The following is a 26,355-nucleotide window of genomic DNA, read 5'->3' as shown; positions in this document are numbered from 1 at the left end:
GATCAGCCATGATCTTATTGAATGGCGGGGCAGGCTCGAAGGGCTAGATGGCCTACTCCTGCTCCTATTTCTTATGTTCTTATGTACCCGATCAGGTGCCAGAGTGCTGCAACTAGGGGATTTTCACAGTAACTTAATTGCATTGTTAATGTAAGCCTGCTAATTAACTAAATTAATTAATTAAATTAATTAATTAACTACTAAATTACTACTATCCATTGTTACTTATAGGGACTGAAGATATTGGAGCAGCTAATTCCCTGTCTGCTGTTCTCACTTGACTGCAGCAGGTGCCTGCGGAAGTGTGACATCCCATAAATTTCTATGCTTAACAGAAATAGCATAGTTCTTTTTTGCCGGATTTCCCCAGTTTTACTTTAAATGATTTTGTGTTAAATGAAAATTTCTCAATAGCTCCGAGCGAAAGCAAATCACCGTCACGAGAATCACTTTCTCTCTCCATAACTGTGAGAAACATTGATCTACAACTCCTGATGTCTTTAGATCTGGTTACAGTTGCATAATTAATCCATTAGGAGTGGTAATTAAACATCAAAGTAAGCTAATCTATTTTTATTCCTCATAATTCTAAAAATAAATGCATGCTAAATTTAATGCATATTGTGGAACTGACTCATATGTGTTGCTTTACCTGATCTTAATCAGCTGGCAGGCCATGTTTTACAATTGGCCTCAGCATTCCTAGGCAAGGAGGTAAGGTGATAACATCAGTTGAGCTGCGAAATGCCATGAGGAGGCCAGGGAATCTCAGCGCTCGGATCTTCCTTTAATGATGGAGATGAGAATTATTTTCTCTTCGAGGATTGTTGATCTGTTGAACTCTCTTCACCAGAGAGTAATGGAGGCAAGATCATTGAACACTTATAAGGCAGAGGTAGATTCTTGACCAACTAGGGAGTCAAAGCATGTCAAGAGGAGGGACGACTATGGTGTTGAGGCTACAATCAGGTCTTATTGAATAGTGGAGCCAGTTCAGTGGACTAAATGACCTACACCTACTACAGATTCAGATACAGTCATGCGAAGCCCTTTCCAGCTGACTCATCCTGTCTTCTAACAGTAGTAACACAGATGCACATTTCACCACAAGTTACTCGATTGGAATTAGGGGCAGGAAGCTATGTCAATCCTCACTCCCTTGCCTAGGAACAAGGAAGGAGCAGGCAAAAGTTAGATCCCTCACTGTCCATATGGCACATGGAGCAAGACAGCAGAGCAAATGTTCAGAGACGGCCTGTACTTACAAAGTCTACTCCAGCTGTTAGGAGAAAATTGGAGGAGACAAAATAAACATCAATACAGATTGAAAAAGGTTTGTGCTCATTGTTAATTTGTCTATCATGTTGCCAATTCTGATTGTAACTACCCCAGTTCTCGTTTTTAAAATCCCATATTCCCACCTCCCCCACACCACTGCTTTGCTCCCCTTGCCCCTGACTCCCCATCAACCAGGTTTTGTAACTTTTGTTCCTCTTCCCTTTGAACTCTTCAAACTCTATCATCTTGTCCCCCCTGTTCTGGGTTGGTCCTTTTATCTTGGACTCTCGCCATGGTGCTTGGTTAGTAGATAGATTGTAGTCACACTCTAGTTTCTGATTAATACTACTAATTAGTCCTACATCTAAATAGTTTGCCAATACATGATGCCAATGTCATTCTCTCTCTCTCTTTCTCTCACTCCCTTTTCATCTACAGGATGGTCAACACTTTAGCATCATTTCTGGGAGGAAATGGATGACTGAAATGTAAGGATAATGAAGAATGATCCAAGAGAGAAGACCGAAGAGCACCTTTGAACTGTCTAGGACCAGAAAGAAAGATTGGGAAACTCTGAGGAATTTGTTGCTCCCTCGAAGCAAACAGGGAAAGCGCTTCAGAAGATGAACGATCTTCAACCCCAGTAAGACACTCTCAGCCGTAACATTGACTGCTGTGTCAAAGACTGAAAATCTGAGATTTCAATGAACTTAGACAAGGGAAAGAAATGACCAAATTCCTGGAAGACTGTAAGGCAAAAGAGAAGAGATGATTTTGAAATTATGGCGGAATTCTCCAAATCCACTTGTGGAGAATTTGCTGGAGGTGGTCACAGAGAATCTGACGAGAGGCAAAAGGCCAGAAACTTGCTGGTGTAAAATCCCATTGGAATTCTCCCAATGGCAGGTCATCCTGTAACTCCTTTGACAACACAAGCGAGGATTTTTTTACATCAATGCCTCCACTCTTGCCACCACATTCTATCTTGGACTCTAGGCATGAGACTTGGTTAGTAAAAAGATTGTGGACATAATCTGGTATCTTATTAACACTTGTTTATTAGTATGCGATTAACAAGTTACAGAATGGGCATGCTGCTCCTAGGCATGGTATTCCAACTCTCTCTCCCTTTTGAGTCCAATATATGACTAACTGACTGTCAGTGATAAATCATCATCTGTTATACATTAGCATAATCCATCTGTTACTTTTTTACACTATACTATCCACCTCCAATCACCCCCTCCACCCCGTCATCACCAACTTCAATCCACTCTTCAGAGACTTTAAACCAAGACTACCTTGTCAAGTGGGTGGTAAAAGATTCCTCAGCATTATTTTGAAGAAGAGCAGGGGACCTGTTGCAGCACAGTGGTTAGCACTGCTGCTTCACAGCGCCAGGGACCTGGGTTAGATTTCCTGCTTGGGTGACTGTCTATGTGGAGTTTGCACATTCTCACCATGTCTGCGTGGGTTTCCTCCAGGTGCCCTGGTTTCCTCCCACAGTTCAAAAATGTGCAAGTTAGGTGGATTGGCCATGCTAAATTGCCCTTAGTGTCAGCGGGTTAGCAGGGTAAATGCATGGTGATAGGGCCTAGGTGGGATTGTGGTTAGTGCAGTCTCGATGTGCCGAATGGCCTCCTTCTGTACTGTATGATTCTATGATTTATACTTGGCAGCCTGGCCAATAATTCAATCAGCACCATTAAATAGATTATCATTATCACGTTGCTCTTTTTGAGGGATCTTGCTGAGCACAAATTGGCTGACACATCTCCCATACTACAACAGCAATTCCATTTCAAGTGCATTTCATGATTTGGGAGACACCATGGTTCTGAAAGATGGTATACAAATGCAAATCTTTCCTTTTTGTTTACACGCACTGAAAGCTATGCTGTCAGCTGCCTGAACCCCCACTAAAGCCTTCAGTCTCTCCAAATTGCTCTCCCTCTATTAGATCCCCCTTAAGAGTAGCCTCTCCCAGATGCACTTGATCTGGCTTGGTGAAAGGTGCTGGGACTATTTCTGTTTTAAAAGTGCGGTCTGAAAACAAGGTTTTATTTGGGTAAAAAATAAAAATAAAATTTGTCGCGCATATTCATCCATTTGAAGGACGCCAGTGGACAGATTTTCTCAACCTGGAATCGTGGAATCGGAGGTTTTTTCACACCAGGGATGCAGAAAGCAGTTTGTCCAACACAATTCACACTGAGGAAGGAAGGATCAGGAGGACTCTCAAAAGCAAAGTAAATTTGACTGCTCATTGATCACTTGGGTATTTTTAAGTATATATATTTTATATGTATATAACTGGACATAAAATCAAAATTTGGAAAACTCCATTTGTTTGTTGTGGATTTCTCCTATGCCTGCACACTCTGTTTCCAACATTAGCAGGCTGCTACTCTGTAGGTGGATGTTATTTATGGCATGTGTTTCCCTTAAGGATACGTTTAATCAATCTCCTTGAAAACAAAGGCGGCACATATAGAGAGGAGGCAAAACAACTGTTATTGTTTTGGGAGTCTCCACGTGGTTACAAACATTAGTTTAACATATTTCCAGTCTCCACCACTTGGCACACACAATTAGTGGTTTTCTTGTGTGCAAAACCCATACTGCGATTTCCAGGCTTCCCCTGTTCCAGCTTTTTAAATGATTCCACTGTTAATGAGAAAAGTGTGTTAGGAGGGAACAAAATGGCTTGGGATTAACAGCATATTCCAATTTTATACTCTTAACTAAAGAGCTAAGGTTTTTCCAAAGAAAATGTTGATTTGAAGATTTTGTTTTATATAAAAAAACTAGAAAATTTATTTTTAAAATTCCATATAATGTATAGACACATTTTACATTTATATTAGACTTTGTATGGGGAACTCCTGTCCTAACTCCCAAAGAGGAAAACTGTGCTCTTTTTGCATTGAAGTGTTTAACTGATTAGTGATATACATATAAAACGTTGTGCCATTAAATACATTAAAATATTATTGAATCTATTAAAATTCAGCTATTTGACAACAACAGTGCAAAAACCAATGTTTCTTATGAATGGTTGAATCTTGTTCTGCTGTGTGTCAAAAAAAAGTTATTTTGAAACTAATGCTTATTCCAGCACTGGGTCAGAAGCACATTTGAACTTGATCAAGATTTATTCGTATCAGGGCTTTGCCACTAATCACTAAACAGATGTTCGTTAAATTAGATTAGGCTGTGCGTACCAAGAATTGTACTTGGACAGGATAGCCTGATCCATATTGGGAAAGGGAAACTTCAGCAACTCACAATCTGTTAACTTGGATCATAAAACATGCAATAAAAAAATCACCCTCCTCTCCCCCCACCCCCACACTTTCTTTCTCAATTCCAACTTTCTCCCTCCTCTCTTGAAGACGGTGACTCATACTTGAGTATTATTCCACCAGCACTGGCAATCCTTCTCCAACTCAGCCGTGTCAGGCTAGACCAATGATTTTCAAACTTTCCTATCCAAGATCGTCCATAAATACTCACATGGCTCCAAATTCCCAAAAGGCATTATCAGCCACTCAAAAAGGGAGACAGTGCTATCAGTACAGAAAAATTGTTGGCAATTGGAACGTCCTGCTTGGAATGGTCTGTCAGTAGTACAGGTGCACTGACAGTCATCCAGATTTCATGTTATAGTCTCCCTGGGAAGACTTTAAGTTTGCAATCCGTGGCCTAGACTGTAGTTGTCAGCGGGCCAGTTGCCATGGACGGCATCACAGCATAACCTAATACTGTCTTTAAAATGCACTTTCCAACAGTGACTTATGATATTTTCCGTCTTCCTCATGCAGCCATTTGTAGAACCACAACTTGCATTTGTGCCTTAATTCTAGTTAAATATCACTGGATGATTTCAAGTAGGTTTTTGAATTTTGAGGCAATCAAGAGTTATGGAGATTGGGCCAAAACATGGAGTTGAAGTTGAGGCTCAGCCGCCATCTTATTAAATAGCAGAGTAGGCTTGAAGGGCCATTTTGCCCACTCCCGCTCCCATGTCTAATGTTCTTAGGTTTTCAGGAGCTTAATTAGACAAAGAAGGACGGCACAGTGGTACAGTCATTAGCATTGCTGCCTCACAGAGCCAGGAACTCGGGTTCAATTCCGGCCTCAGGTGACCGTGTGGTGTTTGTATGTTCTTCCTTGGCTGGAATTTTACCGGCTCACCCGCCGCATGAATCGGAGGGGGCGAAAAGCAGAGCATGTGAAGGTCCATTGACATTGACCTTGAGATTTTTACTGTTTCAGGATGAGCGAGGCTGTAAAATCCCACCCCCTGTGTCTGCTTGGGCTTTTTCCAGGTTGGTTCCCTGGAACCAATCAACATAACCTGTGGGTTAGGTTGATTGGCTATGCTAAAATGATCCCTTAGTATCAGGGAGCTTAGCAGGGTAAATATGTGGGGTTATGGGGATAGAACCTGGGTGGGATTATTGTTGGTGCAGATTCAACGGGCCAAGTTGGCCTCTTTCTGCACTGTTGGGATTCTATTTCTAGAAGATGTCAGGATAGTTTGGTCATAAGCAAGTTTAAAAAAAGCACCTTGAAGGTGAAGAAGAAGAAATAGTGAGGTTTAAGGAGTGCAATCCAGAGCTGAAGGTCTCAATGGCTGAAAGGCCTCAAGAAAAATGAACGATCATATCTAATGACTTGAGTTGATTGAAAATAAAAATGTCACCTAGCTTCAGCACACGACATCCCTCAAGCTATTAATGTAAACTACGTGCTACATGTAACTACCTCACGTTTCAATACTGCAGCCATCTGATACACTTAAAAGTAATCTTGTCATTAAAATTTAAACTGGATATGGTTAACTCAAATGTAGATTTAAGAAAATGGTAAGTTTGAAAGAAAGCTTCTCATTTAATAAAAATAAACAATTCTTCCAACTTATTTAACAGCGTCTAAAATAAACAATGATATAGCAGCCAGTATTATCACAGTTGCTATTTTAGTTCATGTAAATATTATAGTGAAAACAGGATATGATTGATAAATTGACTTGGGGCGGCACAGTGGTTAGCACTGCTGTCTCACAATGCCAAGGACCCGGATTTGATTTTCAGCTTGGATCATTATCTATGTGGAGTTTGCACATTCTCCTTGTGTCTGTGTGGGTTTCCTCCGGGTGTTCTGGTTTCCTCCCACAGTCCAAAGATGTGTGGGTTAGGTTGATCGGCCATACTAAATTTTCCCTCAGTGTCAGGGAGATTAGCAGAGTAAACACATGGGTTAATGGGGATGGGGCCAGGCTGGGATTGTTGTTGGTGCAGGGTCAATGGGCTGAATGGCCTCCTTCTGTATTATAGGCATTCTATGATTCTATGAACTGCATAATGATTTCCCTCTTGTGCAAATAGAATTATAGTTGATTTTCTGAAGTTCCTTGCACTGTAATGCACTGAGCTATGAGGTGGGCAATATTTAATCAATATTGCAAAGGGCATTATCTGACTACTGGTGCCACGATCTTTCAGATAATGTTTTGAATCACCACAAAACTTTGCACGGTAGCTGAAACACAAACATTTTAATGTAAAATTTTCATATGACGTACGCTGTCAGAAGTTGAAGAAATTAACTGAAATTATATAGCACCTTTCCAAAAAACCTTTCCATGGGCAATATGTGTTTGTTCAGTTAGTCACTACTGTTAGCAAAGTATGGCAGCTACTTTGCATACAGCAAGGCCCAAAGCACAAAAATATTTGGCCAGTTAATCTGTTTTGCTAATATTGGATAGTTAAATGTTGGCTAGGACACAGAGCTAACTTCCCTGCCTTCTTCAAATAGTACAATGTGATCGGTCATAGAAACATAGAAACTAGAGGCAAGTGGCCCTTTGGCCCTTCTGGCCTGCTCTGCCATTCATTTTGATCATGGCTAATCATCAAATTCAATATCCTGTTCCTATTTCCCCCCATATGCCTTGATTCCTTTATCCCCAAGAGCTATATCTAATTTCTTCTTAAAGTCCACCTGGTAGGAAAGGACCTAGGTTTTAGAGTGTGTGTTGTCTTTTAATAGGAATGCCTCAGGTGAAGAGTCCATACCTCTAGATATGAATCTGACTGTTCTCTCCACAGATACTGACATGCTTGCTGAGTGGTTACAGCATTTTCTGTTTCTGTTGATGATTTCCAACACCTGTATCATTTTGTGACATGTTTATAGAGGTTCACGTTCGCTTCTGGCTTGAGAGAATGTATCACAATTATAGCTTATGAGGTGATTTTATTTTTCACTTGACATGTGGGAAACAGAGGTTAGAAGGACAAAGACATGATACCCTTTCACTGGAGTACCTGTTCCTTTATCATGCTTTGCTTTATTAACACTGGTCTAGCTACATAAGAGTCAATTGCAAATAAATAATAACAGAAATATTTTTAAAGTATTATTTTAAAAATGAAGTTCAGTGAATTTCAGTTACTTTCAATGCAATGATTAAATATAAGAGCATAACACATTGAATGTAAAAAGGTAATTCAACCTCTCGGTTTGTTCTTTTCACAGATCAATACAGAATTCCTTCTAACTGAACTCCATGCAAACTTTCAATCTCCTGAAGAAAGGTCTGTAATTTTCTCCTGTAGCAAAGGTGAATCAAGTGAAGGTTGACCATGTCTATTGTGTCTTCATATTCTTGCATCCATCTCCTGAGTCTTGCCTTGCTTGGAATGATATTTGCAGGATGCACACAGCTCCAGGCTCTCACTTTGCACAGCTGCATTTGCCCCTCATTTTGTTTCTCTTAATTGTTTCACATATAGATATTCACTTAAATTGTTTTTAGCGATGTTAATGAAACACAGGATTAATTACATTAGCTGAGGGACTAATTTGTATATCTGATAGTCTGTGGAGATCTGTTTTCACCCACTGCAACCTCCCTTGAAGCAACTCCTCCCCCATCCAACTCACTGCTTGATCAAACTGGGGCATGGTCCAAAGTGCCAGTATCACCCAGATGGCTGTGTGGTGTGTGTCATTTGAGTCAGTGAGATTGACATGCTATGTAACAGGGTGAAGTAGAAGAGAGCATCACAGATACTTCTGATCTTCTTCCTTGGCATGTTTTTCAATGCGGTGTGGAGGGGGGAGGGGTGGTAACTTCTTCATAAAAAGTAGCAGAGACTCTGAATGATTCCTTTTCATCTCATCAACCCATTGAGACCAATGGCAGTTTGGTAACCACTGTCCTCAATGATTAGTAAAGGGGATTGTGGCTGATCTGTCACCCATTCATAGCTAGCCTTAGATATATCTCTGAATTCTATCCTTGCACTACATGGTCTGTTCACCTGCAGAATCTAGAAGCCTGGCATAGTTTTGCATTCATTCTGTCCTTTAAGTAAAGGTTAAACATTTATTTATTAGTCACAAGTAGGCTTATTTTAACACTGCAATGAAGTTACGATGAAAACCCTTAGTTGCCACACTCCGACGCACGTTCGGGTACACTGAGGCAGAATTTAGCATGGTCAGTACACCCAACCAGCACGACTTTCGGACTGTGGGAGAAAACCAGAGCACCAAAAGGAAACCTACGTAGACACAGGGAGAACTTGCAGACTCCATGCATACAGCGACCCAAGCCGGGAATCAAACCCAGGTCCTTTGTGCTGTGAGGCAGCTATGCTAGCCACTGTGCCACTCAGAAAATATCTGTTTGTATCTGTATTATCATCTTCTTTTCATAAAAGTTGCAGTATTGTTCCCCTCCCTTCTCTTTTCTTAAATAAACTCAGTGCTGAATTTCCCCTCAGAACCGAGATTTTTGAATTATATCCCTCTTTCCTATTACTTTTCCCAATTGTCTCCAAGGAGACAATTTTTTTTTAAAAAAGTGCAGAATTCTGAAGGTGGCCTCAAAGATGATCTGGATAAGAATACAACGATATGAAAAAAAAACTAAATTAAAATGGGGAGGGAGCGTGTGGGGTGGGGGGGTTGGTAAATGAAAAAAAAATTGGTTTGATGTAATTTCGTTCAGCATTCCTATAGGGATATGGAGTCTGTAAAATGTATCTGACTGTTCTTTTTAAAAGGCTAATTTCTTTGTCCTTCAGACTTGAGAAGTACATTTGACAATGAAGCATTTGTATTTCTGAATAAGAAACCCACAAAAAAAAATTCTTTGGCATTTATCTGTGGCGACGTAATGGATTCCAGAGTTACGAGTTTGCAGGAAACCCCTTAGTTCAGGCTCGGGATGGCTGCCAAGGTGGTCAAGGCAACGGACTAAACAGGAGGAAACATAAAGGGAATCCCGTTATTTTACTGGAGCGAAACTATAAACACTCTGATCCTTGGGAAGGAAGTGGCGTTCTCCCTCTGTACTGAGTAGGCTCTGGGACAGAGGAAAGTCAGTGCAGCGCATGGGAAGCTCAGAGCCTGAGTGTACAGAGCCGAATTGCTGCCGCTTCGCCTTCCCCAGGAAGGGGACCCTTATTCGCAACCTTGCCCTATGCACTGAAACTTCAGTCTGAGGATACTGATGTTAACCGCTCTGCCTGCAAATGTTCAGAGAAGCTTCCTGCAGAGTGGTGCCCTATCACATCATGAGGTCTATGGATCAAGGTATGGGATTTACTTCGGAACTGATTATTATTAATAATCTTATGTTAAACAGCCTTTGAGTTGAGTAATTAATCTAGAAAGCGATTCTCATGCTGAAATGTGATGGCATTAATGGGAAAAGTTCAGAGAGCTTGAATTAATATGAATCATATTGCTTTGAATGTGATGACATTCTCAACAGGGCAATATAAGAATTTCAAATGCACCAACCTATTAATGTAACTTGTAAGGTATCAAGATTACAAATTAAATATATATAGTATCTTTTGTTTTCATTCATTTGCTATTAAACTACATATATAGTATGACGGAGGGAATTCTCGCTAATACTTTAGTAATTGTCATTTTAATGATGCATCTGGACATTTTTGGAAACATCTGTAAGGAGTTCCAGATGTTGCAGCCTTCCCCAGCGGTGCTGACGCGAGGCTGCTCGCTTTTAGACGGCTCCTCTTGAGGAGACGGGACGAAAAAAAAGACAGCCGCTCTCGTGAAATTGAGTAAATAAATAGAAGGTGCACAACAACATTGCAAAAAAAAATACACATGGGTGTCGGTAACAAATAGTGTTAGCCGTTTCCATGACTCCGCGGTTTCTACACTGGTGAGTCAGGAGTAAAGCATCCTCGTTTAGTCTCCAGCATTTTTAGATACATTTTTAGTTTATTCATATTTTGTGATAGAATTTTTTGTGGGTCGGTTACTAAAACAGTATCACATCTCTCTTTTCCCGATGATATTGCAGCTCTCCTGTCTGTACACTTCTCCAACCTAAACGTGGTGGCTGTCATAACTTTTGCCTTATCCAATCCGAACTCCTTATGGCTTCACTCTCACAGTCTCTGGCTCTCCGTCTCTTCCACTCGAACCCACACATGACTCTCTTCCTCTGTCTCTCCCACTGACCCGCCCACACACTATCTGACTCCCCCTCTCTCACACACACTGACAGTCAGACACACACTCTCACTGAACCACGCAACCACCCTTTCTTTTTATGTCTCTCTGCCCCGCCCACCCCCCCCCCCCCCATATACAGAGTTCTCAGTGACTTTCACACACACACACACACACACACTGATTCTGTCTCTCTTAATGTCTCCCAGAATTTCTCACTGCCTCGGTCTCTCATTGATTCTCACACTTTCTCTGATTTTTGCCTTCCACTTTCTCTCTCTCTCACTTTGACTCATTTTTTCAGCCTCTGTCTCTCAGCTTTAACTTTCACACAGCCTCTTTGTCCAACTTTATATCAATCTTATTCTGACTACAAACTCTGACTCATTCTGACTCCCAGACACAGCTCTGTGGCTCCCCTGACTTTTTTTAAACCCTTGACAATCTCTGTCGCCACCCGCCCCCCCCTACCCGATTCCTCCACGCCCCAGAAAAAAAACTACGATTTAACCCTTTGCATTCTGTTACTATTCTATCTCAGGCATGGTGCAGCAAGATCCTTTTCAATTCCCATGTATTCACAAAAGGACTGAAGTCAAATTTTGAAAACAATCATCTTTGTATTATATGAAAAGAACTTTAATAATAAGTGAATTGATTGAGTCAACCTTGGTCACAAATTGTTTGGAATAGGAGAGCTGGTGAAAGAGAGGGAGTGTTTATGTGATGGTGTGTGATTCTTCAACATACTAATACCTTTGTAGCAGTCTTGCAGCACTGTTGCTCTGATGGAAGCATTGGCATATATATGAATGCGCTCTTATTTTAACTTGTTTGCATTGCAGTGCATTATATAGTGTGTGTGGGTCATATATGGCACCTGACGGTTTTCTGTGTGTGGTGTCATGCCTTATTAAGGCAGCCATATCAGTGGTGAATGTTATGTTTGCTCCTCCCATCACTTCTTCTAGTTTGTGGCGCCATAGATTCATAGTATTCCTACAGTTCAGAAGGAGGCTATTTGGCCCATCGAGTCTGCACTGACCACAATCCCATTCAGGCCCTGTCTCCATAATCCTATGCATTTACCCTAGCTAGTCCCCTGATGCTAAGGGGCAATTTAATCTGGCCAATTCACCTAATCGGCACATCTTTAGACTGTGGGAGGAAAGTGGAGCACCTGGTGGAAACCCATGCAGGCACGGGGAGAACGTGCAGACTCTGCACAGACAGTGACCCAAGCTGGGAATCGAACCCGGGTCCCTGGTGCTGTGAGGCCGCACTGTGCCATCCATAGGCTTATAGTGTCTTGCAAATGGTTATTCTTGTGCAATCCCAGGTAATAAATGTTGGTAATGTTTTCAACTGTGGGGGCCGTCACTCTCAAATCTGATCTTGCATCTCTGCAATCTTAACATGATTTAAAAAAAGCTTAAGTGACACTACCTGCAGCAGTGTGACAGTGCAGGACTTTTTCCTCTTGGTGTGACCCTCCACTGACCCTGGCAAATATTCTTGAGGTTAAAGTCCAACCAGTTTATTTGATAGTAAACTCACAAGCTTTTGGAAACGCTATTCCTTTGTCACACCTGACGAAGGAACAGTGTTTCTGAAAGTTTGTGGGTTTACTATCAAATGAACTGGTTGGACTTTAACCTGGTGTTGTGAGACTTCTTACTATGTTTACCCCAGTCCAACCGTGGCATCTCCACATCACACATATATTCTTGAGACAGGATCATTTCAATATTTTAAGCAGTTTAAAGTGTCACATTGTATCTTAAAAGTTCTCAATTCAGTTGCCTCTGTCGAAACTTACTGCTGAACTGGGGCAGTCCATCTTATGATTTTCTCTTATAGTGGCTCCTGTTTCATTTTAAAGTAACTTCTTTTTCAGTGTTCAGCTTTAATAAAACGGTAATGATGAAGGATGCAATCTCGGCCACTCATTTACACTTATTAAAATGCAACACGCATATTTGTCTACTGGAATTAATGCTGGAATATTTGTCAAATTCAGAAATGTGTAGGGATTTAGTGGGACAGTGCTCCTGTGCATGTCCTACCACAGCAAGGAAACTGGCACCATGAAGGAGGAAATTCCAATCTCAGCACTTTTTTTGGTTTTAGCAGGAAACATTGGATGGCAATTAGGAAAGGGAAACTGGGTCAAATTTAACCCTTTTCTACACTGGAATTTTACTCTAATTTTTGCTCCTCCCCCCTCCCCCAACTACCACCCTGGTTGGGGTTAGTTTACTCAGAACAGACCAGACTGATGGAGGAGACTTTCTACTGAGAGAAGAAGACCTCAGTGGCACCAAGAGTCTGCAAGAGCTCAGTGTCATGGGTTGGCAATTAAAAAGTTGGATTGCTGCTTTGTTCAGCTCTCAACCTAAGTCACTGAGAGAGGCCGCTGAGTATTGTAGCATCTGCTGGTGCAGGATGGAAAATCTGAGTTGTCACCTTTGGATATTTCACATTCACTCCTGGTTGCTGACTTCAGGGAGTGTGGGGTGGTGAGGGGTGGGGGAGGGGGGTGACAGGGGTTGAGGCAGGGAGGGATGTAATGTGACTCAACAACAGGATGCGTGTATCCACAGTCCCAGATAAGTATTAGGTCAAGGGTGAAGGAGGGGGATAAAATGACAAAAGCAAAGCAGCAAATTGTCAAATACAGTCGTTTTGTTTAAAAATAATACAATCCGTATTATCTGAGGAGAAATGACACCCCCATGAAGAGTTTGCTCATGGCTTCATGCATCACATAAACTTTAAAGTTTATTTAGTAATGTCACAAGTAGGCTTACATTAACACTGTAACTAAGTTACTGTGAAAAGCCCCTAATTACCACACTCTGGCGCCTGTTTGGGTACATTGAGGGAGAATTTAGCATGGCCAATGCACCTAACTAACATGTCTTTTGGACTGTGCGGGGAAACCAGGGCACCAGGAGGAAACCCACTCAGACACAGGGAGAACATGCAGACTCCATACAGACAGTGATCCAAGCTGGAAATCAAACCTGAGTCCCTGGTGCTGTGAGACAGCAATGGTAACCACTGTGCCAGTCATATTGTTTCCAATCAAACAAACAAAGGCAAGCTGCAAAATGCACCCCATAATATTTGCATGCATGACAGTACAGTCGTCCCTCACAGTACACTGCTGGTAGTCTGATGTGCTTTCAGATTATTATAATAGGTATGTTATAATAACCTGAAAGATCTCATTGCACTTCCCTTTAGCAGATTTCACATCCCCTGTGAACCAGAAGCTGCAGCCTTGTGGTTTCCTACGCCTGCAGAGACTTTGTGTGCTTTAGAACTCCCCTGAGCCTTGAATGCTGGTGCTTCCTGCACTTTATTCTCTCAAGCACTCCAATCTCCCTTGTGGCACATTCTGACACTCAACTTGGATGTTGTTTCACCCAGGGCTATCCTGATTCTCCCACTTTCATGGTTTGAGGTTTCTATTTGTTGTCTATCTCCAATGCATAGTATTAAATATCCCTTTTGCACTTGAAATTCATGGACTCCACCTAACATTTTAATTAACTATGAAATAATGTGTATTATTGTTAAACATTTTCCACTAGCAATACAGTTTCGGGCTGAAAGATCAGACATATAAGGAAGCGTGTGAATTAGGAGCAAGCATCGAACATTCAGCCCTTTGAACTTGCTCTGCCGTTTGATAAGATCATGGCTGATCTGACTGTGTTCTCAGCTCCACTTTCCTGCCTCCCCCCATACCCTTTGATTTCCTTGTCAATCAAGAATCTATCTAATACGGCCTTTAAAATATTCAATGCCCCTGCCTCTCGCACTCTCTGGGGAAGAGAATTCCATTGACCAATAACCCTCTGAGGGATAAAAATTTCTCCTTGTCTTCACCTTACGTGGAAGATCTCTTAATTTTAGACTGTGTCCCCAATCCTAGGTTCTCACACAAGGGGAAATATCCTCTCACCTTCCATCCTGTCAATTCCCCTCAGGAGTTTTTCTGTTCCAGCAAGATTTCTTTCTTCTAGCCTCTAAAGGCCTTACTTAGAGAATCATATAGCAAAGAAGGAGGCCATTTGGCCCATTATGTCTCTCTTAACCTTTTCCCAATAGCCCTCAATTGTTACTTCTATGCATACATATGTGATCCCCTTTACAATGTTACTGTGAAAGGTCAGATTCTCCAATCTCACCTGCAACTGGGATTCTCTGGTAACGCTGTAGTGAAAGGAGATTTAGCTGAGCACCAAATTCTCCGTTCTTGCTGGCAGCGGTGGTGGGGTGTGCGTGGCCAAAGAATCCCGGCCTAAATCTTTCAGTCTGCGCATTCCAAATCATCATAACTCGCTGTGTAAAAAGCGTTTTCCTCATCTCTTCTTGCTTCTTTTGCCAAATATCTTAAATATGTTTAATCTAGTGAGACTGTGCTTTGTAAGTATTGCAATGTATTTGTTGGGATGTGGGTTATAGAATAAACTCACAGTATTTTGCTGGCGCTTCCTATTGAAAACGTTGAAATGTTCAGTCCTTATACCAAACCATTTGAGGTCCAAATCTGTAATCGAGGTTCAGGATGTTTACACAATCTGTATATATCAAGGATCCCATAGGATGTGCACTATCCATTATCCATGTGTAAATAAAGTCTATAGTGTATGCGTCTTTTTAAACAACGTATCTCAGAGCTAAATTTCCAATTCCCACTTTATATATTTGAGTCTATTCTTGCAACACTTAGAAGGAAAAAAAGATTTTAAAAAACCCTTTTCCTGTGGATGTGATTTAAACTTTTTAAACACTTTTTAACTCTACCCTTTTCTAGTTTTGACAAAATGGGTGGAATTTCCTGCTCCTGTTAGTGGCAGGAATTGTGGCAAGTGGGGCGCTAAGTTTGGAATGATGGAAGGGAAAGTTGTTTGGAATTTTGTTCACTGACTTAGGCAGAATAAAGGCAGGTCGAGTTTCCTGCTGGTCTATGTCAGGAACCACATTTGAATTTATTTGCATCTCAAGAATGTTCATTAAAAGGCCAACTGGTTGGAATTACATTCCCCTTCAAATTAAGTGCCTCACCAGTAGAAAATTAGAATGGTCTGTTTTCTGACTATACATAAGCAACGCGCACGGCAAGCTTCACTTCATCAATGACGTCAAGGCATGTAGACGCTGCTTTCATCTATCTTCAAGAGCATCACTGTAAAATTCTCGGTGCTGTATCACAAGCTGCACCAAGGCTGGACACAGGGGCAGCAAGACCAGTGGGGAGGAGAGAGACAGAAGCAGCACTGGAAGGGGGCGCGGTGATGGAATACAGGATAGGGGGAAGACAGAAACAGAACTAGGTGGGTAAGGAATAGAGTGGAGTAGTGAAAAACTGACCTGCGCAAAGGTTTTAAGGGTCCAAGGAGGAGTCAGTGACTGTCCTGGGATTGATGCCTTGCTGTTGGGGGCATATTGTCCAGGGGCTGTGAGGACTGTGCTATAGGGCTCTGCTTGGCATGCATGGCTTGGGTTTGGGAAGGCCTCTCTGGGCAGAGGCAGTTATGCATTGTACTGTGAGTAAGGTATGGCTTAATTAATAATGGTGCACCTTCAGATGAGAATCCAACATATTACAGAGCATTTGGTCTTAATTGGATTCTTACAGAAGCATGTCAGAATGGATGTAGGCTCCAAGATTCACTGGACACATCTGCTGCACAGAGTGGGTATGGACCCTATAAGCCTCCATCTCTCTGGTGCATAGTCTAGGCATTCAATACACTATATTTTCAGTCAGGACATAAGCACAAGGATTGGGTATCCATTGTTGTTGTAAAGACCACAGGAGGCCAACCAACACAAGGCTGACTATGGCTCTGAGGACCTAGGTCTGTAGATCTTAATAAAGACTCTCATTGTGAATGTGAGGGGAAGTTTCAGCCAACAAGTGTCCTCCTGCAAGGGGTTGCCTTAGTATGCGATGTGCAGACTAAGGGAAAGTCAAGTGCTGAAGACTGCGTTGTATATGAAGGGAGAGCATTCCACAGGAATTTCCATTGATTGCTCAATTGTATCCATTTACATAAAAGGGAGAGTGGAGAATGCAGGCTGCAGACAATACTGCTTTCTGGATAGATTTGATAAGAATAAGTAGAAGAAGGGCCCATTACCAGTTGGCACAGCTCAGGGATAACCATTGCCCTGAAGGACAAGAGCCAGCAGAGCATCAGGAAGACCCTGAAGCTGATGAGGATGGGTCAGAGATGAGTGAAGGCTAATGCAGCAGGCACCTTTGCTTGTCTAGGGAGTGGTAGCTCATACATTTCCATGAGAAACTCAGGCCAGGCAGACTTAGAGGGCATCCAGTACTGGTTACCTTTAAGGTTACCACTGCACTGAATGTTTTTGCCTACAGATCTTTCTAGACCTCCACCGGGACGTTTGCGGAATTTCATAGTTGATAACACATATATATAAGGGAGATAACAGATGGCCTTTTCAATAGAGCTCATCATTATGTGCTGTTCTGCATGGATGAAGCAAGCCAGGCTGCCAGGACTGTTGGATTCACTGTGATTTCAGACATCCCACAAGTGTAGGGTATTGTCGACTGCACACACGTGGTCCTGAGAACTCCCTTGCAGTCACTTGTGGGATTCATTAATAGAAAAAGATTTCACTCCCTGAACATCCAGCTAATTTGTGATCACAGAAAGATCCAGTATGTTTGTGCTAGGTACCCAGCGAGCTCACATGACTTGTACAGTTTGAGTCATGCCCAGATATCAGAGATATTTGAAGGAGCCCAGTGCTAAGGGGGCTAGTTTCTCGATAAGGGTAATCCGCTACAAATATGGCTGATAACACCTGTTCATCATCCAAAGTGTGCAACTGAGGAGAGATACCATGTTGCATATTCAGCCACAAAATCCTTAATACAGCAAACTACTGACTGCTTAAAGATGCATTTCAGATGTTTGGACTCTAAGTGGAGTCTGGTCTCAAAGGTGCAAGTGATATGAGCATCGTCCTCACAGGGAAAGGGTCAGCAGAACCATCGTGTGACTATTGCTAAATGCTCATCACCTTGCATTCGTCAGAAGCCTGTCTGGTTTAGGTTCTGCACTGCCTTGGCATCTGGCCTCGGCATCTGGAGAGCTGTGGCTCAGTCAATATTGGCACAGCAGTAAATGATGAATAATAATGATGAATAGTTCCCTTTATTGACACTGCTGAGCCTTCGGGAGATGTACTAGAGCCTTGCTTTCATACCATTACAGCCCTTGACACTGTCCATCTCCCAAAGGTCCATCCTTGCTACGAACCCTAAGCTGATGAGTGATATTGATTTGATTTCTGTGATTTCACAGAGGGATTCTCTGGCTGGTAGATATGCAGTTTCATCAGGATGTCACACCTTTGGTGTCACACCTTTGGCATCACACACTCATTTCTATCCATAAAATATTTCAAATGTCATCAAGTGGAACCAACTTCCATTGCTCAGCATCAGACACGGGGAGAATGTGAACTAATAAAGGAATAAAGTTCAGCCTTTAATGCAGAGACAAAATAACACTGCAGGCAGGCATGAAAGGCTATGATGCTCGACGATGAATACCACTTTAACCAAAACATCATAGTCATTACATTAATGCCATTGCAGAGTGCATCTGAATGAAAAGACACTAACATTGGTCATGGCGAATACTTGTAACATCTACAAACAACAGTCATCAGAGTGACAGTATTCGGATAATCACTAATTTTGATGAATAATTCCCTGGTCACATAGGGTGACCTCTTTGTGACCAATTTGCAGCAGGAAAATGTTATAAAATCGGGCGTAAAGCAGCTACCGGGAATGGCGTCTGTTCCCGTGCTTGTCGTGATTTTACGACACCTGGATTTCTGGCGTGGTCAGCCTTTCACCAGAAATGGGCAAGAGGCTGATTAATTTATTTAAATAACGTTTTGCATCCCGGCAATCGCCCATCTTTTCAGAGACAGGGTGCATAAGATTGGATGTGAAAACTCACCCAAAAAATAGAGGTGGAATTCTCTCCCATTTTCATCTTAATTGGACATTGTGAATTCAAAACTCCGGAATTTTCCTAACTTTGCTGCTATGTCTAGGTGCAGCCCTGACATCTGCCGTAGAGGTGGAGGCAGCCTGGTGACCACTATACCCTACTGTCTGAGATGATGGGTTTCCTCTGCAGGCCCAAGGCCTGGATGAACCTGGTATGCTAAGGGTCTCCTGTTCAGGGGCAGGTCCTCCCCCCTCAGCCTGATCTGCTGGAGTTGATGGGGTCACTGGCAGAGGGAATTTGCAGCAACAGAACACCTTGGAGCGTTCTGGATGGATCCTCCTGGGGTGTTTGGCTGGGGTGCCTCCTCCTTTTGGGTAGCCTAGGGCCTCTCCCCGACTCCTTGAGGAGAAGAGGCACCTGGAGGGAGATTGGGTTGCCCTGTCTCCCTCTCGCCTAGCTGCAAGCTGCTGGAACACACCTCTGGCTAGAGCAATGGAGTTTAGATTCAGATGTAAATCTGGCAGTGACTGTGCATTCTGCTGGAACTGGATCACCAAGAGGGACACCACCCTTCACATGGAGACTTCAGCTTGGTCACCTGTCAGAGCCACGACAGACTGCGGACAAACTCCTCAATCTTTTGTTGCAGTCTATTGTTGGCCTCTGATGACCCTGCCTGACATTCCACTGCCCACCTCTGCATCACCGACGTTTCTCTCAGACCCGATTCCAGAGGCTCACCATTAAACTCTGAGTGTCAGAGACTTCAGCTGTCACGGCTTCCACCAACGATGGACACAGTCCATGATGTGATCACCGATTGTGATCCCGAGGCAAGGTTCATGTACCTGCTGGGGGAGAGCAGGTGGATGCAGTGACGGGTCTTCATCTGATGGTTCCTCAGCATCCTCCTCTGAGGGGTGCATACTGAATCTCTTCCTCTGCTTTTTCTTGATGGTAGCTGGAATAGAGAGAAGAGGGAACTAGCAACTGACTGGGCGCATTCCAATACTATAACAAGGTTTTGTCTGCATGTGGCTGATGTACATGATGATGATGAACCTCCCTAGGGGAATCTGATCTCACCTTCCACACAGGAATGATCTCTGTCCCAGCCAATCACTCCTGCAGCTCGCTCCTTGTGGGGTGAGAGTGTCCTCAGCTCCAACATACGTTGGGTGTGCTAAGCCTCCCCAATAAGGGAATAAGACACCATTTGTGCAGGTTCTTACCTGAGATGGTAAGTTTGGAGGATTCAGGGTAGGCTATTTAGGATGGAGATGAAAAGTCATTTCTTCATCCAAAGAATGGTGAGCCTGTGGAATTCATTACCACAGGAAATAGTTGATGCTAAAACATTTAATGTATTCAAGAGGCGGCTAGATATAGCCCTTGGGGTGAATGGGATCAAAGGTTTTGGGGAGACAGCTGGATTAGGCTATTGAGTTGGACGATAAGCCATGATCATGATGCATGACAGAGCAGGCTCAAAGGGCCCAATGGTCTCCTCCTGCTCCTTCCTTCTATGTTTCTATGGCGATCTTATAGTAACCGGCAAATACACAGCATTGATGTCCCATTTCCTGGTAGTGTGTGACGTTCCTGTTGAGTCTAGCTCTGCGTGATGTCCTTCTCAGAGTGTGAGTTTGGAACGAGGAGAAAGTTCACTTACTCTGACGGAGTGCATCAGCTAATTCCTTTGACTTCTGCGTTGCAGGACAATCCTTTTCTGTGGAGCATGGGCACTAACCCCGCTGGCAGCCTCCTCCCAGGCTGGTATAGCCAGGTGGGTGGACAGCATCTCTTGGAAAGAGAGCCTCCCACCTTTGCTGGACAGCCTGGAGGAGAAAGCCCAGGGAGGCCTCATTGAACTGTGGAGCAGAGGGTTTGGCTCTTTTGGGCACCATTGAGAAACAGGACAAAACAACACAAGCAGCCTTCAGTGGGTAAATGTGTGTCTGGGTGTCAATTAAATATGGCGGCAGTACGTTCGACCCTATAAGGTCGAAGGTACTGCAGCCACCCTGCAATTTGCCTGCCCCACCTTGCAATTCAACAAGCTCCTCGCTGATGCATAATTAAACTATGGCTGGAATTTTACAGCCATTCCTTTCCTACATGTTCTGAAATCCAGTGAGGCATCCTTTAAATGTCTTCATTCTTGTCAATGTAAATATTGCTGACGAAAGCCCTACTGAGTGAGTGGGAGCTTTAAACCTTCTTAGCTTCAAATGCACCACTGTCCTTTGTCTTTGTTGACTCAGACAGATAAATATAACATTTGACATCTTCCATCCACTTTTCAATTCCCACTCCAAACGAAAATCAAACCGAGGGACTGAGCAGTCAAATCAACTTCATATTTTCAGTAACAGTTGGGAGGAAGTGCCTGAACACCTTGACATTACGTAAGGTCATTTTGAATCTTTGTCCTGTGTACTGTACTGGAATTTCTTGTCTGTTGCTGAAGCATGGTATGGGAAGCAGCATCACCTCTATCCTGCTCATTAGTTTCTTTGTGGCGATGTTAGTAAGTTATCAACTTCATACTGTACGCTCGAGCCTTTTGAAATGAGTCGCTCTCTGATGAACTCATTTCAAGAGGAATGCGCAAGAGAACTTATCTAATCATAAGTGCAAGGAAAACAAATTTCACTTTTCACAACTTTTTTTATTCAAATGGAAATATTAGCTTATCGATTCAGTGTGAGATTCTGATCTTTGGAGGTCCCAGGATAAGGAGGAAAGAGACCTCTAAAGATCATTCATAAAATCTGTCTGCAATTGTATGATATAATTGCGCATGGAATTTAAATGTGTATTGCAGACTTAGGAATATAATTCATTATTCTCCAATCGTTACGCGGCTTCCACATTGGGCAAAACACAAATAACTGGAGCTATTTTAAAGTCACCAGCAGCCTGTGGTTTTATATGCTAATATATGGTCATTTCTAGACTATGATTGCTTTGTGCTCCAGTTGGATCCATTATTCCCACGTCATAGTATGAAAACTGCCCAATTTGAAAAGATTGCAAACAGAACTATAATCAATAATGTACTCTTGTTGTTTGCAATGGTAAATCTACCATGATACCTCCCCTTGTCTTTCACAGTAATTTGTTGTTCTGCTATATAAAAGCAACATTTCAATTGCTGACTTCTTACATTGTTCCTTCAGATCATTTTGTAATGATGAATAGCAGAAAGAAAATATAGGAATTCTTTTGGGAATTCAGAAGGTCTATATTTTGCTCTATATTTGCTCTAGATATTGCTGTATATTTTCAAGTTGCAAGGCAGTTGGGGCATGGGCTGGGGAGGCGTTAGGTTCCCCAAGCTGATTTGAAAATCTGGCTCCAAGCATCTATCAGTACTAAATTTCATAGAAATACAAAGAAAATAATGGAATATAATGTTACCTGTTTAATATTTATGGAATGAGAGGGATTAGGTGAGACAGTTAGTTATAACTGTATCCTTTTTCCTCTTGGACTGCATGCTTGATGATAACGAGTGACCATCTTTCATGTTGGGATGTAGTCAAGGTTACCTTAGAGTTGAGGTTGCTTCTGGATAATATATCCAGTAATTGAAGGTGCATATGAATAAGGAAGATCAGCTGACCATCTCAGCTCATCTATCGTGGCCTTCAATTAATTTTCAATTAATTCATGCACTTTTTATTTCACTGCTCAGATGTCAAGGCTCAGCCTCATGACTCTTCCCTGAACTGCTTGAATGTTTCTCTTGTGTCTCAGTGATCACAACTGGACATTGTAGTCAGATTATTTTCTGACTAATACATCAAACAGTTTGAGTCTGACTTTCTCTGACTCATACCCTTCTGTTTTGGCAATGCAATTTAGCCTTTCATTTGACCAGTTAATGAATATTCTACAATGGACACATCAAGTACCAAACCTAAGAAGATCCCCAGATTTTTTTCCAGCATCGTCTTTTTTCTTTTTGACACCATTCTTCAACATTGAGTCAGCCATGTGTGGTGACTCAGTAGTTAAACTAATATTCTAGAGCACTGTTGATGAATGACAAAGCTGCTGGTTCATTACTGAGAAGTTGGCCACAAGTGGCCAAGCGAGCCACTGATCCTGGCTGGATGAACAGCAAGAGGCTTACTGGTACTCTGCATGCTATTGAACTGCATGGCTTTAATTGGTTGACCACTACACTCTCCCTGCACACATGGGTCTCCTAAGCCATGATTCTTGTCAACCTATAGTGAAAATTTCTGGACTTGGGTACTTCAGTTGCATGTCCTTACATATCGAACAAACAAAAACTCTACTCGTGTGAATTTCTCAACAATGTTTTTGAAGACTTGTGAGATCAATTAACAATTTCTGCTTGTGTCACACCAATGCTAATCAGGAAATCCTGCAGATCCAAAGTAAAGAAAAATTAAAATGACAGTTAATGGTTCCATCCAATGTAGATGTGGGTCTGTAACAGAAAAGGTTTTACAACTCAACATTGATTGGTACTGAATTGAAGTAGTATCAAAAAATGCCACACAGACAACAATGCTTTGGGAATGGAAATGTCATACTTGTTCAGATAAGGATGTTCATGATTCTGTAAGATGAATTGGAGAGGAGCAAAGGGAATAGATATTTCCAGGTAGTCAGCATCTTTGTTTCATGATCTCATTTGTGCTTTTTTTAATGTTTCCATCATGATAAAATTGAAAGCATTACATGAGAAAATAACTTCCTTACATGCGAATGAACAGAAAAGCAGACAACTAGGTAATGTCTCAGATTCTGTAGTTATAGGGATGGTGAAACTATAAACATTCACTGACATTAGTCCATGAATCTGATAGAAAATTTGGGTGTCTGTACATGTGCAGTTAACATGGAAGTGCGGAAGTTGCTGTCAGTGATTCTTCAGAGAACATGCTTTTAAAGTGCTTGCAGATTGCAGAGGCAGTCTGCTGCCTCGGAAAAGCAGCCAGCATAATCAAGGACCCCATGCATCCCAAACATATTCTCTTCCAACTTCTTCCGTTGGGAAAAATATACAAAAGTCTGAGGTTGTGTATCAACTGACTCAAGAACAGCTTCTTTCCTGCTGCCATCAGACTTTTGAACAGACCTTTTGAATGGACTTATCATACATTAAGCTGATCTTTCTCTACACCCTAGCTATGACACTAACACTATATTCTGCATGCTCTCCTTTCTTTCTCCCCGATATACTCTATGAACAGTTTGTTTTGCCTATATAGTGTGCAAGAAACAATACTTTTCACTGTATCCCAATACATGTGACAATAATAAATCAAATCAAATCAGATGAAAATCATTCAGAAATCAATAATTTGACTCAAATGCCCACTTCTTATGTAATTAGTCTTGTTGTAAAATCTTTTCAAGAAGTTGCACTTTGTTGAATGAGGCATGATTGAGTTTTTAACAGTTAACTCACTCATAATTATGGATGAACAATTTCTGTGGCACTGAAAAAATAATTTTATATACAGTATTTATATAATTTCCATTTTTTCCATTTTGATAAAATGCATAGATGTAAAAAAATGTATATTTAAACGTTTGTTTACAACATTTCCATTTTTACCTTAATCTCATTCTTTATTTTTGTCCTGTGTGAAATGGTGAGAAAAGTGAACAAAGACCAGAGATTTTTACCTCTTCTATTGCTGCCTACGAGAATTCTTTAACGCGATTGGCTACTCAAGCTGCCTAATGTCATCACCTATTGTGCACTAGATATCTCCCATAGTTGGTGTGCCAGGTGAATTTAAGTTTATTTATTATTGCCACAAATAGGCTTATATTAACACTGCAATGAAATTACTGTGAAAATCTCCTAGTCACCACACTTCAGTACCTGTTTGGGTGTATTAAGGGAGAATTTAGCAGGGCCAGTGCACCTAAGAAGCGCGTCCTTCAGACTCTGGGAGGAAACCAGAGCACCCAGAGGCAACGCACACAGAGACAGAGAATGTGCAGACTCCACAGAGACAGTGACACAAGCTGGGAATCGAACCAAGGTCCCTGGTGCTGTGCTAACTTCTGTGCCACTATGCCACCCATTTAATGTCAGGAAATGTGAAATTCACATCAAGGAATTCACTATATTTTTGTGGACAGCATTTTTTAGCTCAGTGAGCCATTCTTTTACCATTGGCCGCAAAATCCAATCAAGATATGTAACTTGGCCTAATTATATGTTTCTTGTTCTTCTAGCTTTGTAGAATCCCACATTGGTTGAAAAAGTATTAAAATGCATGCAACACACAATGCACAAATATTTCATCAGGCTAATTTTTAGATAAAATAGAATGATGTTGAATATTTTGCTTCAGACAATAAACTAAGTAAGCAGCATCAAAAATCATTTCCTTAATAATTAAATATTAATTTTTCATCTTTGTTCTCATGACAGTCCTAAGAGTGCATTGACCTGCTAAGATAAACTATCAGATCTGTTTTTTGATGGAAGTCTGTGGTAAGGTTATAAAATATTAATTGTTTTATATTTTACATCTTGCAGAATGAAATATTCCTATTGCAGTTTTTTCAACACTATACTTTCTTTAAACAGATCTTCAATTTCCTACACTCAACTGGGACATTAAATGAACTTTGACTTATGATAATTTTCAATTGGTTGAAATCTTTTATTTATGTACAACTTCCAAAAGATTAACTACATTTATTATATGATAATGCATGTTGCATATGGACCTTTTTGATGTTTAATTTTAAATATTGTACATTGCCCAAGTCGAGGGCTGCAGTGGTTAGCGGTGCTACCTCATAGCACCAGGGACCCAGGTTCAATTCTGGCCTTGGGTCACTATCTGTGTGGCGTTTCCTCCGGGTGCTCTGGTTTTCCCCCACAGTCCAAAAGCGTGCGGATTAGGTTGATTGGCCATGCTAAATTGACCCTAGTGGCAGGGGGATCAGCTGGGTAAATGTGTGGGCTTGCGGGAATAGGAATTGTGGTCGGTACAGACTCGATGGGTTGAATGGCCTCTTTGTGTACTGTAGGGATTCTATGACTCTATGATTAAAACACAGTGCACTGTTTGTTTGAAACTACATGGTTTATCAATTAGAAGTAATAGTGGCCAATAGCAATCTGCATTTTGTTTGACAAATTTGCAGTAATAGTATTACATTTATTATTCATTCAGTGTTGGGAATTATTGTGCACGACAACAAGGTACCCTAAATTGACAGATGTTGTTGACACCAAAATAGACCTGAAACCAATTACCATCCATGGTCTCAGATGAACAGTACATATGCTGTAAAAGCAGATAGCCTCAAGCTCTGTAAAAGCAGCAATTTAGTCCCATGATTTGGAAGACTTAAACCATTCGAACAATGCTGTTGCAATTCAGGATGGAAGCAGAAGTATTGAAATAAACTGTTCCACAATATCCAATATTTGTTGTGTAGTTAGCAGGTTCCTCACTTGATCATAATTATGAATTGACAGAATATTAGAACTTTTGACATTCTTTCTTCAGTGGGGAGATAAATTGCA

At 41.6% G+C, this 26,355-nt stretch overlaps 1 protein-coding gene across 1 annotated transcript in view; it reads left to right on the top strand.

The window, feature by feature from the left end:
* The first annotated feature begins 9,767 nt into the window (after positions 1–9,767).
* The window catches only part of LOC145353962 (nuclear factor of activated T-cells, cytoplasmic 2-like), a 148,928-nt gene continuing 132,340 nt past the window's right edge, over positions 9,768–26,355 (top strand). The window contains exon 1 of the mRNA XM_080205001.1: positions 9,768–9,894. Coding sequence (XP_080061127.1) covers positions 9,834–9,894 — 61 coding nt within the window. The 5' untranslated portion in view covers positions 9,768–9,833. The remainder of the gene's footprint in view (positions 9,895–26,355) is intronic.

This window comes from Carcharhinus amblyrhynchos, chromosome 16, assembly GCF_965287045.1.
Source record: "Carcharhinus amblyrhynchos chromosome 16, sCarAmb.v2.hapA, whole genome shotgun sequence".
In the NCBI taxonomy this organism is placed as follows: Eukaryota; Metazoa; Chordata; class Chondrichthyes; order Carcharhiniformes; family Carcharhinidae; genus Carcharhinus; species Carcharhinus amblyrhynchos.
Note: the sequence above shows the minus strand (reverse complement) of the source record. Positions and strands in the feature narration are given on the sequence as shown.